This window comes from Heteronotia binoei, chromosome 18 (assembly GCF_032191835.1).
Source record: "Heteronotia binoei isolate CCM8104 ecotype False Entrance Well chromosome 18, APGP_CSIRO_Hbin_v1, whole genome shotgun sequence".
Taxonomy (NCBI): domain Eukaryota; kingdom Metazoa; phylum Chordata; class Lepidosauria; order Squamata; family Gekkonidae; genus Heteronotia; species Heteronotia binoei.
This window is the reverse complement of record NC_083240.1, coordinates 47,880,955-47,898,126: the sequence shown is the minus strand read 5'-3', so window position 1 is coordinate 47,898,126 and position 17,172 is coordinate 47,880,955. Positions and strand designations below refer to the sequence as shown.

The 17,172-nt window shown below is 47.6% G+C and overlaps 1 protein-coding gene across 1 annotated transcript in view; it reads right to left on the bottom strand.

Moving 5' to 3' along the window:
* The window catches only part of KSR1 (kinase suppressor of ras 1), a 180,172-nt gene that overhangs the window by 54,472 nt on the left and 108,528 nt on the right, over positions 1-17,172 (bottom strand). Inside the window, exons 3-4 of the mRNA XM_060259190.1 lie at positions 5,096-5,243; positions 2,960-3,425 (exon numbers count right to left, since the gene is read on the bottom strand). Of these exons, the coding sequence (XP_060115173.1) occupies positions 2,960-3,425; positions 5,096-5,204 (575 nt within the window). The 5' untranslated portion in view covers positions 5,205-5,243. The remainder of the gene's footprint in view (positions 1-2,959; positions 3,426-5,095; positions 5,244-17,172) is intronic.

The window sequence follows — 17,172 nt, the reverse complement described above, 5'->3', positions numbered from 1 at the left end:
ACACTTATGATCCATATGAGCCCAACTGCACCAATGTGTTTTGAGACTTCACTCAATAAGAACGTATCTCATCCCTCCACCATATTCCAGGCTCAAGTTTTCATTCCAAGCCTGCCTGAGAGCTTTGTCCTGTTGTTTTACAGAGCCTCTTAGAAGTGCTTGAAATGCACAAGTAGCCCTCAGATCAGAGCAATTGGTTAGAAGTGGAAATCTTCCACAGATCCTCCAGAAGAGCTTGCATTCATGTTAATGTCACAATTTGGCCTCACCTGGGATTTGGACTAGGGAGAAGGCAGAGGCTTCCCTAATCAAGGAGGCAGAAGAGAATCTCCGTGTAGGAAAGCGCATCATCTGCTTCAAAGGGAGGGAGGGGGGAAGAAAGGTGCCTGGGGAAGGACACTCGGCTCCCTTCCCCCTCCCCAAACGTGGTAACTCTGCCACAAGGGATTAATTGTTGCACTGCATAAACAGCATAACGGGATCAGCATGACTGAACACTGATATGTAAGCACAGCCATTTCCTAGGTTGATATCTTTAGTTCCTTCGCCATGTTTTCCACCCAGAATTTAATCTAACCAAATGGTGTCCATAAAACCTAGCTTGTTATTCTATTAGGGCTATTAAAGTAATCAAAGAAGTCAATGGCACCCTCAGTTTCCCCTTCATTAGGACACACCTTCCCATGCAATCATTACTGCAGTGATCTACGAATAAAGTTTGTAACTTTTGGCTTCAATCCAACTGTTTTGAGAGGTATTTATTTTCCCCGCCAACTTAATACTTTGAGATATAAAGACAGCCCTGAGAACCCCAACACTTGTTCCTGCCGCTGGGACCCATCTCAATACTGGGCTCCAACAACTGGGGAATGTGTGGGTGACTCTGCACTGGTCCTGCCCTTGCAGGCCACGCCTCCCTCACACACCCTGCTCTCCCCTGCCCGGCCTTCTCCTTCCTTCAACAAACCTCTCCGGACTTCATGCACGTGGACAGGCTCATCTCTCTTTCTCGCTCCTCCTTCTGCATCCCATCTCTTTTTAAAAACATACTAATAATATTTGCTTAGATTAGAATTTAATAGAAGTTAGAATTTGTATAACATTTATTTTATGTGTGTATGTGTTTCCAGCTCTGTGTTCAATTTGCTAATTCCCTTTGCTATTATTCTTTTTGAAAAATAAATTCTTAACTTTAAAGCCATGCTTGTTTATTTCTAAGAATCTGCATGCCCGGATGAGGCAAGAGATCAAATCATGGGCCCTGGCATAGACTTGGCAGAACAGTCCCAATAATAATTGCTCTGAGCCGACACATGTATGGGCTCATGACACATTACAGGGGGACACGTGGTCATGATACATACATGTGTAGGCCATGTAGTGTAACATCCTCTGTTCCTCCTTCTAGCATGCTGGGTGTTAGAACCAAAATCTGTAGCCCCTTTAAAACAGGAGCCAAAAGAAACTTCTCTCTCCTACACCTCACTTTCCCAAGGTGCATCTGGACCAAAGTGAAAGCAGGCCTCATTCACACAGATGTTTATCTAGTATGCATCTGCCTTCCAAACTACCCACAATCTCAGTATGCCTACCTGTCTTCTTTCTCTCCTTCACCTATCTTCCAATTTTACTTGGGTAAGAAAGGAATTCCTTTCTTTCCCTTTCAAATGCCTCCGTGTTCCAACTCTTCAAATGATACCAAAGGTACAGGAATTTTCTCCTCTCATTCAGTTACTAATCCATTCCTTTTCTGAGTTTTATTTCACCACAGTTTGCTGTGACATTTCAAGCAAACTACAGTTTGGCCCAACTTCCATGTTTGGGAATGGCTTAGCAAACCATGGCTCATGAAGACCCCAGCCACACCTGAATTGAAATGGGTGCAGAAAATACATGTTCTCCATCCTCCAGACCAAGTAAGCTGGTGAAACTACCTTTTTAAAGTTTTCACATCTTGCAGTTTTTAGATTTCTGGATTTCATTTGCTGGATGCTACTTTTTGAGTCCTTTGTTCTGATATGGTTTTATTGTCTATAGCAACACACCACCTTGAGAATATTTTGTCCAAGGAGTGGAGGACTCATTTCAGAAATCAATCTCAGAGCAACCTGCATATCTCACCAGCCATTTCATCTTTAAAACAAGCCTGTGAGGTAGGTTAGCTGGCAGAAAAGAAGAAAAGGTTCCAGGTTATGCAGTGAACTTTAAGTCAGAGTGGGGACTTTAACCCAGGTCTACCCCATCTGCGTCCAATACCCTAAACCACTGTGCTATACTGAAGGTCCTACCACTGGTGTGGTCCACTTGAGGACGAGTCATGACCCAGCATATGGAGACTAATGACCCAGAGCATTTAGAAGGGAACTGAGCCAGTTCTATGCATACCCTTTATCAATTTAACTGTTTACTATGATTATTAAAATTGGGACTAGAACAATTTTGAATGTTATTCTCCACAACAGACATGTCAAACAGTTCCTGTCCCCAGTCTCTGGCCCATCCAGAGCTCATCTGGCCCACGAGCAACTGGGGGGAAACCAGTCCAAATGTGGACCCGAAGGGCATCACACCCCCTGCTGAGGTCCCTCCCTTCCCCAAATGCAGACCCTCCCCAAGGTCTTCCCCCAAATCTCCAGGGACTGCCCAGCTCGTAAGTGGCAAGGAGGCTAGTTTGGCCCCGAACTCTGTTGAGGAGGGATACAGTCACAGCCAGTGGTAAAAAAACTCTAGTACATTTCACAGCGCACATGGCAAAATGACATTTATGTCAGATCCAGTCCTCTTGACAAATGAGTTCGACACCTTTGCTGTACACAACACGTTGTGAAGTTATAATAAGAAACATGTATCAATATTATTAATGAAGCACTGGGCTTAAATGGGCCACAATCCTGACCATCTCATGAAGACAGCATCTCATGAAAAGCCACCACTTCCACAGGCCCCCAGCAACACTTACTTTATAGGAGGTACTTCGTCTATTCTGTTGCCAAGCTGCGATTCATGGGATTTGCTCCTAGTTAGCGTTGGGAAGTTGGGCAGTAGCTGGAAAACCTTCCGGCTCGGTGGGGGTGGAGTCCGTGGGGGTTTCCTCCTCTTGAGCTGGGGGGTGGTTGGGGGTGTGATAGTGATGCTGTGCGGAGTCCTAAGGTTCCGTCCCCCACAATGTGTAGGGAAGGCAAAAGATTCCAAGGGGTTATCCATGCTGGCTGGAGGCCCCTGGCTTGAGGAAGGGTTGTCTGAAGACGGAACAGTGGACACGGAGACACAGCGCGGCTGCTGGCCATTGCCCTTGGAAGAGGAAAGGGTGCCATGCATCCACATGGCTGCTGCCGGGCAGGAGGAGAGTTCTGAAGGGGGGATCAAATGGTTCTCCCGGCGACCGTCTGATGAATTCCACATCAAATCGTCCTTGTATTCGCCACCTGCATGAATAGAGAACAACACCTTCAGCATGCACAGAGAGCAGAGAGCGCCAAGGAGTGGGCCACACAGGCACATGCTGCCCCAGAGGTCAGATCCAGTGGGTTGCAAAGGTCCAGATGTGCCTGCCTCTTCAGAGCTTGGGTTTCAGAGGCAAGTCTCTGGTTCAAATTCTCCTCCCTCCCCCATGAGCTCACTAGATGGCCAATCTCTCAGCCTGCGTTCCACTCAATGTGCCAGCTGGGCTGTGCGAGGGTGTGTGTATGTGTGACCTGTTTACTGTGGGCAGGGTTTTGTCTGCAGCAGCCCTTCGTCATCAGTGAGCCAAGCACACCAAGACAGCGGAGGAAGCAAAACGAAGACAATGGAATTCTTTGGACAGAGAGCAGGGGGCGGGGGGAGAACTCTCGGGCTGCTCTCTCAAGTTTTTTTTTGTGCCTCCCCCCCCAATTACATGAGAAGGAAAGACGTCTGCCCCAGGGCTGCCCACATAGCTATGGTGCACAGCAGCCTTCTGCACGAGGAGAGCAAGTGCTCCATGGGCAAGAGGGATTGTGGGCCCAGTCAACCAAGGCTAGAATTCAAATCAAATGTGTGAAGGGAGTCCAGAAGCCTGCAGCAGGACGACAGCTTTTGCAGTGTGTGTCCGACCTGGAGCAGACACACTTCTCTTTAGGCAGAAGCCCCCAAAAGTCACCGGGGGGGGGGGGGGAGAGATGGTGACTCTGCTGCAGCCACGTTTGAAACTGGTCTCCTTATCACAGAACTCCTGCCTGTTTCTTTCCCACTCAAACTGCCAGGGGTCCCCCAGGCTCTTCCCGTCTCTTGCTGCCCCAGCTGCAGCTGCCGGGTCTGGATGCTGGCAAGCTCAACATGCCAGGGAGATGCTCCTGCCAAGAACTCCCCAGTCCTGCTTTAAATCCTTACTTGATGGGGACAGGGCAGTCGTCCAATGATGATGTGGGGGGTGTTCTTTACTGCCCATGAAATACTTGCAAAATCTGCTCCCACCATTCTTGCATTATGGAATGGAAACTGGCATCCATGGGGAATGCAGAACCCTCCCCCCCCCCAGCACTGCCCAGATCCAGACCCAGCAGCTTTCCAGCCCTGTACAGACATAAAGCCCACAAAGTGCCACAAGAGAACCCACACTTTGCATGCAGAATTTTAATCCCTCCCTGGCCTCTCCCCTGAGGGGTCTCAATGTGCCCCCCCCCAAGAAGAAGCTTCTCTGCCTGGGATCCTGGAATTGGCCATGGCCAATAAAAGCAGCCACATCAGACATGGGCGTCTTCCTATGGGCCCACGCAAGTCGCTTGCCACTCTTTATTGACTTTCCTATATTTGAATACTGCCCCTTCCTCCAAGAGCCTCAAGACAGTGAACAGCTGCCCGTCCATGTGACCCCCCCCCCCCACACACACACACAACAACCCTACGAGGGAGGCTAGGCTGAGTGAGAGTGAGCGACTGGCCCAGGGTCACCCAGCACACTTTGTGGTCAGATGGGAATCTGAAGCTGGGTCTCCCTGGCCAGCAATTTAACCCAATTACATCAAGCTAGCTATTTTTTTCAAAGGAAGAGCAGGTTGCAATCAATGAAAAGACTGTTTGGGAACAACCACAAGAGAAGTGACCACAGAGGTAGGTCAGAGGAGGCAAAATTAACCTGTCCGGATGACTTGTCTCAAGCAGGCCAGGGCCCCATTGAGCCGAGAGCACTCCTCCACCCGGGCCCCGCACCGCTTCATGGTGTCCTTCACTTTTGACTCGTTCATCTCCAGTAAGGCATCGAGGGTCAGGTCCTCCGGTATCCGCTGCAGAGAAAATCCTAAAATGACTATGGCTTATTTGTTCTGGAAAGCTTCCAGGATGAGCAATTCCAGCTCCCAACACCCTCCTCCCAAATTTTGGCATTTTATGAATCACTCATTGTCACGGTGACTTGTTAAAGAAAAAGATCACTAGGTCAGGAATGAGCAAACAACAGGGCTCAATTGGCAGAGCCCAACAGCTGTTCCGACAAGAGAATTTCAACTTTTAACAAAAAGTGGGCTAAAGAAACCACCAGAAATGTGTCTCCCATTGAATGGCCCTGTCACTCTGCTTTCCATAAGCAGAGTGACGAGGCAGATGTGGGAAGTTTTGAGGAACAGCCAGTTCATTCTCCCCAAAAGCAAAGCCAGGCATTGTGTATCAATCGTTCCTGGAAGAGCTGATGTGCCAAAACACACACCCTGCCCCAAAACTACATATGCAGGCCCCCCAAATACTGCAGAAGTAGAAGTGGAAAAGTGATGCTCACCAAACATGCAACCCATTGGGCTGGCTGCCATCTTTCTCCATGGCCCCAACTTGGCTTCTCAGGGGTCAAAGGAGGAATTAAATACCACCTCAAGGGCCCTAGTTAGTCAGCCTGAACGCCCACTGCCCCAAACTTCATGACTAATCTTTCCCCTCCTTCACTTCACATCATATCACATGAACACATGAAACTGCCTTCTACTGGGTCAGACCCCCCTGGGTCCATCGAAGTCAGTCTTGTCTACTCAGACTAGCAGAGGAGGTCTTTCACTTCACCTGCTGCCAGATCCTTTAACTGGAGATGCTGCCAGGGACTGACCTTGGGGCCTTCTGCAGGCCAAGCAGGGGCTCTCCCACTGAGCCCCAGCCCCTCCCCTCTTGCATCTTTGCATTTCTTGTTCTGAACTGGCCTTATTCTGGAAATTCTAAGCAGCTTTAAAAATACGCCTGTGGGGGGTGGGAATCCTTTAAAAAGAAGAGAAGTGCCAGACAACACCAGCATCATTACTGAAGAAGCCAGAACAAGATGGTACAAACTGTGAGCCAGAAAGTTACACAGTCCTGCTTCAGAAACAATGGGCAGGACAGGTTGCACTACCAACATAAAAGGGATCTGTTACCCAATAAAGCAACCTTAACTGCCATGTCAGCATAGGGCTTTAGAGCCCTTAACAGACTGGGATTTACTTGCATATGGCTTCCTTCTTCTGCACCAATCCTTTAAGGCAGCAGTCCTCAGTTTGGCACCCTGCAAATCACAGCATCCAACAATCAAGAAATTGGCACCTGCTTATCAACTCTTGGAAATGAAACCCTATAGATATTGACTGGAATGGGGGAGATGGAGAGATAGAGAGCTTCAGGTCACTCACTACCAGCTGATCAGTTAGCTAAGATGGGTTTGTATTAGCCAGAGGCATCAAAACTAAACACCCTCAGCTTGGCCACAGACAGCATCTTATGTCTCTGGGCTTGGTTCCTGCACAGAATGCAAATCAGAATTGCTATTTGACCATTATAAGCAGCCAACTCACACACACCCCCACCATCACTCCCTGTCCCCTGCTGATCCTTAATGTGGGGCAGGTGAATAATTTGGGGGGGGGGATAATGTCATCTAATGCAGCAGTAGTATTTCCAGGTAAAGACCTGGAAATGATGTCACCACATCGAGCAACTCTCTAGGAATTTTCTCAAACTCTACGGTCTTTACCATAGATGCTGGGGAAGTTTCCTAGAGCATTTCTTATTGCAGAGCCAACACTTCTGGATCTTTACCCAGAAGTGACATCACTATGTCACATGAAGTTCTCCCTACCCAACAAGCACCCACTAGTTCCAGTCACAGGCCTGGCAACCCCAGAAAAACTATTTATTCCTTTGGGAACTGCAAGCAAGTGGAATGTCTTCCTGAAAGCAAAGTGCTGACCCTGGATTTCTTCTTCCTCTTTGATACAGGAGGTGTTTCAGAAGAGTACGGCAGGTATCACCTTTGTGTCTGCAAGGAGCACCTCAGGAGGTGACCTCCTTCCTTGGAGCTTTTTAAACAGAGGCCAGATGGCCATCTGACAGCAATGAAGATCCTGTGAATTTAGGGGGAGGTGTTTCTGAATTTCCTGCATTGTGCAGGGGGTTGGACTAGATGGCCCTGGAGGTCCCTTCCAACTCTATGACTTGGATGCAGCTACCTCTGCTCACCATGAGCTACCTCACAGGAGAATACGTGACTTGAACATCCCAACATTTTGCTATCAGCCTGTTGCAGTTACCTTGTGACCAGCACCTACTATAATTTTTCAAAATTCCCAAAGTGCCCACAGGCTCAACATAACTGGGTAGTACCTGAAAAAATAAAAAGGGAGGGGAAGTCATGTAAGCATTCCCAATTTCAGCATTTATGTTAATGTCCACATGCCCCACACACTCTTTGCCACCAAAATTTTGTAGTTCAGCACACAACATTAAATAGGCCACCTCCAACACCAGATCTTTACTTTTGCATGTAACACCAAAAGCAGAGAACACACAACACAGAAACCAGGCAGAAAGCCAGATCACAACGCAAGGGAGTCACAAAGTGTTCTGGAATTTCATTTGTACACCAGATGATAGAAGGACATGTACTTGAGCAAGACATCTGTTTCTTCTAGGGTGGCTTCCAATGTATTTTTAAAACAATATATATTTAAAACAATACCTTAAAAACATGCACACAAATGGAGCCTCAGTTGGAGTCACACCTGCATGTCAAACACCAAGGAACCAAACTTTAATAGTCAGACATCAGTGCCCTGTGTCACACCAGGCTTATTGACCAGGGAAGAAAACTGAGCTGGAGTGTTAACAACACAACCCAGAATCCTCCTGGTCTGGGAGTCAGATGATTCCGGACAATGTTGCCCCACAGAGATGCTTTTGAGAACCCCACCACCACCACCACGAGCCAGCTTCTCAGGGCTTTGCTGGAGAACCAAGGTTTGATAGCAAAGACAAGGGATTATGATCGAGCTATGCCCTCTCAGTTTTAGACACACCTTGACAACAACTCAGTTCTTCAGCTTCCTGAAAACTCATCAAAATGCAAACCAACATTAACCCTCGAGGCCCTCCAGGATTCTGGTTCTGCACAATGCAGCCTTCTCTGGAATCCCAATCAAGAGGACATCCCAAGCCATCAACCCACCCCATGGCTTTTGCCAAGTCATTAGTGAGATCAGCAGAAAACATCAAGAGTCACTGTTCTCTTCTTCAGATACAGCTAGAATACATTCCAGAAACATTTTAGCCGTATCTGAAGAAGTGAACAGTGACTCATAAACACTTCTACCCTGCCGCAAATTTTATTAGCCTTTAAAGTGCTTACTGGACTCTTGCTCTTTTCTACTGCTACAGACAGACTAACGTGGCTATCCATCTTGACCTAAGGCCTGTCACTCAGGTAATTCAGTCATCCCACTCAGATCTATCTCACCTTCTCCTTATTCTGCACTTGGTACTTTCTTTCTACCTGCTTCTTGCACAAAGAAAAATTAGAATCCACCAGCAAAAGCCAGGATTCTAACTTTCCTCCCAATAAGAACTAAAGATAACATTTATCCAGTCACAGCACATCTCCAAGTTCCCTGATTGCAAGCAGAATTTGGAAATTTGGCCCTAAAACAGAGAAGATCCAAAAGTACAACCAATATGATTTGGTCCCAAAAGTATCAGGATGGCATCTGTTCTAGCAGAACATGGCTCCAAATTCAGCAAATTACCTTAAGACACCCAGGGCACTATAACAGGGGTCCAGATGAAGGGGAATGCCTTCCACTTTCTGTTCTTCTTATTTAAAAACTCCATGCTGGTTCCAGACTGTGCCTTAAAAGGTACAGAACTTTGCAAGTAACAGGATCACAGGCTCCTTGACAAAGATTTCTTCTGGGCTCCTCTCATCTTACTGAGAGCCAACCAAAAAATCACCAACAAAAACCACTTGGATCATGTCAGATGTTTGATCGGATAAGGATAACATAATCTGGAGCAGGGGGGGCAAAGGAGGAAGAGGAGAGAAAACTGTGCTGAAACAACCAGGACACCTTTGCAACAGAGGTATGCAAGCGCTCAGGAAGAGACAGAAGAAGAGGCAAGCAGGGTTTGTGGGGGAAAGTAAAACCAAGGAACTTTCAAGTTAGAACTTTAGGGGGAGGTATTTGTGAGTTTCCTGCATTGTGCAGGGGGTTGGACTAGATGACCCTGGAGGTCCCTTCCAACTCTAGGATTCTATGAACTGCAGCCAAGAGCCCTAGCAACACAATCTTGCCTCTCTGCTAAGTGCTGGGGGGAAATGGCAGGACCCCCATTTTGTTCTGCCATCTTTTCACATAAACTGGTGTCTGATTTAAATTCCGGAACATGCTGTTCACTCTCACTAATAGGCTGGCTGGCTCCCAGAACCGAGAGAAAACCTGCTGTCAAAAAAATGGGACGGAGGGGCTCGTGTGAGAAAAACATTGTAAGGAAAATTTTATCTTCAAGACGCAGCTTGCAGACGAAGCTCTGTAGCATTCATTATTTTTTAAAGCAAGCACACAGATGAGGGATGGGCATGAGGAACCAGGAGAAAGGAGATTTGTGGCGGTTCATGAGAAACCACAAACTGTGAGCCCCCACAAACTTTGCAGTTCACTGAACTGATTCATGGTTTGTTAGGTTTGTGAAATGGGGGGGGGGGGGACTTCTGCAGAGTGGCGGCATTTTTAAATGCCTTACCTTCACTCACTGAGGTGTGCCGTGGTGGCAGTGCAACTTAGTGAGTGAAGCGAAGGCTTTTAAAAAGAAACCTTTTACAAACCGAACAAATCACTGCAAAGAACATGGGCAGTTCATAGACAATGTGATTGCACAAATCACGGTTTGCAAACCGATGAGCTGGCACAGTTCATTATGAAATTTTGTTCATAACCCGGTTCATGCTCATCCCTAACACAGATTCTTTTGGAGACATTAAGCTGCTTTGGGTGCACAAAAAGAGTGTTGACCATGTTTCAGTGCATGGGGCTGATGTGCTGAGGGGGGAGCAGGGCAGGGCATGTGAGCTCCACGCTAATACCGTGGTCAGTGCTTTGCATGCAGAGGTTCATCCCTCTCAGTCCTTCCAAAGGGTCAGGTAGGAAGTGATGGGAAAGGCCTCCACCAGAGACCCTGGAGAGGGGCTGCCCATCAGACTAGACATGACTCCACATAAGACAGCTTCATGCAGACACAAGGGCCATTTTACCTCCCCTCAGAGTTAGGGAATGTCTGAAAAGCTGCCTGAGTGATTCATGCCCACAGTCTGAGAGGCAAGTATATTTTGGGGCACTAATTCTGTGGTGGCATTAGAAGCCCTTTGAGAGAGATTTTTTTTTGGGGGGGGGGGGTTAAATGCCTGCTTTCCCTCCTAGCCTCCACTTGCTCCCTCATTCAGCAGTCTTTTCCAACTGGCTGCAAGGAGGAGGAGGAGGAGGGAGGTTTATTGGACAACGGAGGCCTTGCCAGTCAGCTAGAGCCAAATCCTTCAGCTGGGGTAAATCATCCAACTCCAGAGAGGGAGATTTGAGGGTGGGGCCTGGGGACAGTGGGGTGGGATGGCACAGAGTCCATCCTCCATTGCTGCTACTTTCTCCAGGCCCTCCTTGGAGGCGGACAGCCCCAGGAAATCAGAAGGGCTGCTAAAGGCTGTATATGAGAACAAGCAAAATTCTTTGGGGAGGGGTGGGCAGAAGAGGGGAAACTTTCTGGACCCTGCCAAAACTTTCACCACAAGCCTTGCAGGATCTGGCTCCTTAATCAGCCTTAGGTTTTATCCAGCGCGTGCCATGCTGCTTAGAAGATTTATGAAGCCTATCGGGCGGGGAGGGGGGGAGAGAACCACTATGGTACCAGCAGGCATGACCAACCGGCTGTGCCACAAGACAGAATTACAGGCTGGAAGCAACACAAAGCTTGTGACAGCAGCAGCTACTGCTGTGGCTATAGTTCCGCTCCTCAACACAGAAGTGGCAAGTGACACAAACTAAGAGTAGAAGAGCATTCCGAGGCCTAGTCGTCAGGCAGCAAGCAGCAAACATGTGACAGGATATTTATGCCATTGCTGCATGACAATCAAGCCAATCAAGGGATAATTTACAGCTGGATTTTCTGAGGTGGACAAGACCATATAGCTGTACACTACTGGGAGGGGGAGGGGGAGGGGGAGGAAATTGGATTTTTACCCTGCTCTTCACTTGAAGTGTCAGAGCAGCTTACAATTGCCTTCCCTTCCTCTCCCCACAAAAGGCACCCTGTGAGGTAGATGGGTCTGAGAGAGATCTGACAGAAACTGCTCTTGAGAGAACAGCTCTGCTGAGAACTTGTGACTGACCCAAGATCACCCAGCAGGTGTATGTGGAGGAGTGAGGAATCAAGCCTGGTTCTCCCAGATTAGAGTCCGCACTATTAACCATGACACCAAACAAGCTCAGGGGTCCCCAGCACGGGGCCTGCTGCTGACACCCACCAGGTGTTTCCAGAAAGTGGGTGTGGCCAGGTGGCTGCTACCTGGCAAGGCTGCTGATTAGCCACTGGAGATCTGATTGGCTGAAGAAGTAAAAACAATGCTGTTTCAGTGGCAGCTGCCATCACAATTTTGGCATTATTCTCTTCTCGTTCCTCTTTCTCAACATATTCTTAGAAACCATGTCTTTCACCCCTCATGGTGGCCACCACCTTGTGTCAAAATTCCAATCGTGCCCACAGGCCAAAAAAGACCAGGGATGCTGGGTACAGCACAACAGAAGATAACGGCCAGCCAGGAGCGGGCTCATAACCAGTCTGAGTTGGGCCAGTGGGGCTCATGTGCCTGAATGCTCCTTCGTAAGACAACATTCCTTGTGCTTAGAAAATCAGGATGTCAGAGAAGTGTTACAGGCTAGACTTGTCCTCGACAACTACTCTTCTGGAAAGAGGAGGTTTTGCTTGTTTTTGTTTTTACATAAAAGAGCGGTCAACCATTGACTTCCAATCTGTAAATCAGACACAGGTTGACCTCCAAGGCAAAAACTATGTCCAAGATTTCCCCTGTCCTCCCCTCCAGGAATTTAATTTTAGAATGAACATTGGAGTAGCAAGTTGTAGGAAAAAGTATAAGCACAGAAAAGGAGATTATAGCTAAACAATCTCAATGACCTTGAATAGGAAGAGCTCAGACAGGATTTCCAGGCCGGCTACCAGTCCTCATGACATGCAAAGCACACCCACAGGCATGCACAGGTTAAGCCCAGCAGGGAGGGGAAGGAAGGGAGCAGCAACTTAAGAGGCTTTCTGTGAACAGCCACTTATTTTATATATTGCAGCCTCCCCTCCCCTCCCCTGCACACAGGGCTCACAGCAGATAACCACAATAATACATTTCCTTGTTAAAAACAACTCTTAACAATACTACCAACAACCAATACAATGGTTCATAAGAAAGGAGAACAACATATGCCCCTTATCTAGGAAGGGGAGTACATATCATACCCATTAGGTTAATAAGGCAGCTGCAGACAAAGGAAAGGGAGAAGGGAAGCCAGTCTTAATGGAAACCATCACTGCCCTCCTCACCCACAGGCCTGGTGGAACATCTCAGTCTTACAGGCCCTGCGGAATTGCATCAGATCTCGCAGGGAGTCAGCAGAGAGTTCTACCAGGTGAGGGCCAGGGCTGGAAAAGCCCTGGTTCTAGTTGAGGACAGCCAGATACTTTTTTGGCCAGGGATGACTAGGAAGTTGTCATTCAATGAATGCAGTGCTTTTTTTTTTTGGGGGGGGGGGGTGTACCAGGAGAGGAGGTCCTGCATATAGGCAGGTTTGAAACCCAGACCATTTAGGGCTTTAAACCTGGAACATGATCCAGTATCAACCTGGAGCCAGTGCAGTTGGCACAGCACCAGTTAAATATGAAGTCTAAATGGGGTTCCCATAAGAACAATGTATTGCCCATTCTGGACCAGCTGAAGTTTCCATATCAGCCTCAAGGGTAACCCTGTGTAGAGTGAGTTGCAATAGTCTAATCTGGAGGTGACCATTGCATGGGTCACTGTGACTAAGTCCAGGCAAGACAGGAAGGGGGCCAGTTGTCTAACTTGGTACAGGTGGAAAAATACCAACTTGGTCACACTTGTGATCTGGGCCTCCAACGAGAGGGAGGCATCCGAAATTACACCAAGATTTTTGACGGTGCTGATGTTAAAGGCACACCATCAAGAGCTGGGAGTTGGCACCCTAACCCAGAATCCCCCCCCCCGGTTCAGACACAGAACCTCCATCTTAGATTTCATTTCAGCCAGTTCTGTTTCAACCATCTAACCACAGCCACCAAGTCTTTAGCCAAAATATTTAAGGCAGCATCCAGGGCTGGCCCATAGGAGTAGACCAGGTAGGCAGCCACCTAGGACCTACAGGGGCACTGGCCAGTCCACCCCCCCCACACCGCTCTCATCTTCCCGTGTCTGCACTGGGTGGCACATTGGCATGAGCCCATCTTCACTGCAAGGGAAGGCAGGCTTGGAGGAGAGTGCATGCTACCCCACTGCTCTCGCCTTGTGGGGCATTGGCGCATGCACTCTTCCGAGCCTGTTTTTGGTGGGCTCCAAGGAGTGCACAGGTCACCACCCCGCCCTCACCTTCCCAGGTCTGCCAGGGGTGGGGCAGGGCCTAGGGCATCAGAAACTCTGGCGCCAGGACTGGCAGCATCTGGCCATCCACTCATTAACAGATACAGTTAGGTATCATCTGAGTACTGTGGACAATCCAGCCCAAAGCTCCATACCAGCTGAGCGACAGGCACATATAGTTAAATAACATTGGGGAGAGGACTGCCCCTTGGGGAACACCACACACCAATGGATATTGTGGTGAAGCCTTCTCCCCTAGCCCTACCCTCTGTCCCCGGCCTTGGAGGAAAGAGACAAGTCATTTCAAGGCTGCCCCATGAATCCCCACATCAGTGAGGCAGTGGGTCAACAGATCATCATCGACTGTGTTGAGCACTGCTGTCAGATCAAGCAATAACAGCACTTTAAAAAAAATTAGTTTTAAACAAGATACAAAAAAGGAGGGGGAAAACAGGAATAGCCACCACTCTACAAATAAGACAAAACCAAAACATAAAAAGAAACCTTCTGCATTATCAACATAAAGGACAAAGTAATAAGAAAAATCCATAGAATACAAAGAAATATTGACAGAGGGCTTCATATTCTGGACATGGTGAAAATTTATCTTACAGTATAGCTGAGAGAGGGAGGAAATATCAGTGGCCTTAGGGATCATTATTTTCCTATGAATTATTCTTTATATACTTCATACTTAATCCCCTGCCCCACCATAATGTGAGGAAGGGCCTGGATAAATACTGAATGCCTCTTTGACTTGTATATAAGATAAAATCATGCCACATTTTGAAAAAGTCTGACATTTTGGCTTCATCTTTGATTATTCTGATACATCAGCTTTTCTGCTGCGGCTCTTTGCCATAGCTCAAGATACCAAAAAATGCTGCAGATTTCCAACATTTTGCTATTAGCCTATAGGCTGCCATCAAAATAAAGCCTAATGGCTTCAGAAAGCCAGGAATACAGTCATCTATTGGCACATCCAACAATTTGCTGAGGGGCATCGGATCCAGTATTCTGGAACCCAACTGGATCGATCAGTCTCCATGGACAAGCATGAATCAACTTGCTGCTTATGCAGGAAGGGGCTGGGACACCCAGACGGACCTTCAGGACAAAATGGTCTGATGATGGTACTCTATCAATGGCAACCAGAACCAAATCCCCATGCCAAAGGTCAAATCCAGTGAGTGGCCTGCTTGATGTGTGGGACCTGATATAATCTGAGAGAGAGAGACCCAGCACTGCCACGGAAGACACCAGGTCTGTGGCCTGCAAGGAAGCAGCAACATCGGCATGGAGACTGAAGTCCCCCAGAATTCTCAGTCTGGGGAACTCCAAGGCTCAGTCCAACACCACCTCTAGCAGGCTCAGCAGGTGTGCTAGGCTGCTGGTACACCGGCCAGATAGACAAACTCTCCTCAGCACCCCAAACCAGGCCAACACAGTCATTACTGGAGATCTTTGGGATGGGGAGTGCCATTAAGTTAAATGACTCTCAAATGAGTGTCACCACCCCCACCCTATGATGCCATTTGTAAGGGCCACTTACACGTTGCACATATGTAGCAGTTTAATATTTAAAAGAACGGTCAGTCAGATAGGTGAGAGATTGGCCTGATATGGTTTCTTTCTGCAGTCTGACTCCCAGTCAACACACCGAAGACTCTGCCTGCCACTGCTCCAAGCAAGGACTTAGGAACAAAAATGTAAGAACAGATCTAATTGTCAGATCTTGAGTGCTTGCGAATGGTTCCTCATCTTCTTGGAGAGGAGTGACAAGTGGAGTACCTCAAGGATCTGTCCTGGGACCTGTTTTGTTCAACATCTTTATCAATGATTTGGATGAAGGAATAGAGGGAATGCTTATTAAATTTGCAGATGATACTAAATCGGAAGGGGTTGCAAACACAGAAGAAGACAGAAACAGGATACAGGATGACCTTGACAGGCTGGAAAACTGGGCTAAAATCAATAAAATGAATTTTAGAAGAAGATGAAGATGAAGATATTGGATTTATATCCCGCCCTCCACTCCGAAGAGTCTCAGAGCGGCTCACAATCTCCTTTACCTTCCTCCCCCACAACAGACACCCTGTGAGGTGGGTGGGGCTGGAGAGGGCTCTCACAGCAGCTGCCCTTTCAAGGACAACCTCTGCCAGAGCTATGGCTGACCCAAGGCCATTCTAGCAGGTGCAAGTGGAGGAGTGGCGAATCAAACCCGGTTCTCCCAGATAAGAGTCCGCACACTTAACCACTACACCAAACTGGCTCTAGCAGGGATAAATGTAAAGTTCTGCATTTAGGTAGGAAAAATCCAATGCATGGTTATAGGACAGGGGAGACTTGTCTTAGCAGTAGTATGTGCGAAAAGGATCTAGGGGTCTCAGTGGATCATACGCTGAACATGAGTCAACAGTGTGATGGGGTGGCTAAAAAGGCAAATGCAATTTTGGGCTGTATCAACAGAAGTATAGTGTCCAGATCATGTAATGTGATGGTATCACTTTATTCTGCTCTGGTAAGACCTCACCTGGAATATGGTGTTCAGTTTTGGGCACCACATTTTAAGAAGGATATAGACAAGCTGGAACGGGTCCAGAGGAGGGCAACGAAGATGGTGAGGGGTCTGGAGACCAAGTCCTATGAGGAAAGGTTGAAGGAGCTGAAGATGTTTAGCCTGGAGAGGAGGCGGCTGAGAGGTGATATTTTTTATTTTATTTTTTATTTATCTGGGATTTATATCCCGCCCTTCCCACCGAGTGGCTCAGGGCGGCTTACAACATATGTAAAACTAACATAAAAATAAATTACACTTTAAAATTAACATTTCATATTAATTAATTAAAATCCAACATTTGTTATAAATATACATATCGTTAAAAATCAGACAGCGGTCGTGAAGCTACACTCTATTCAAATTCAAATACTGATTCGGTATACCGTCCTCAGCATTCCGGTGTTCCATATTCAATATTCAGTAATCAGTATACAGGTATACAGGGATACAGGGCCGGTTAGTTGTGGGCCAGCCGGAAGAGGGTTGTCTTACAGGCCCTGCGGAATTGAGTAAGATCCCGCAGGGCCCTTACCTCCTCCGGCAGCTGGTTCCACCAAAATGGAGCCATTACAGAGAAGGCCCGGTCCCTTGTGGTCTTCAAGCGGGCTTCCTTTGGCCCGGGGACAACCAAAATGATCACCGTCTTCAAGTACTTGAAGGGCTGTCCTATAGAGGATGGTGTGGAATTATTTTCTGCGGCCCTGGAAGGTAGGACCAGAACCAATGG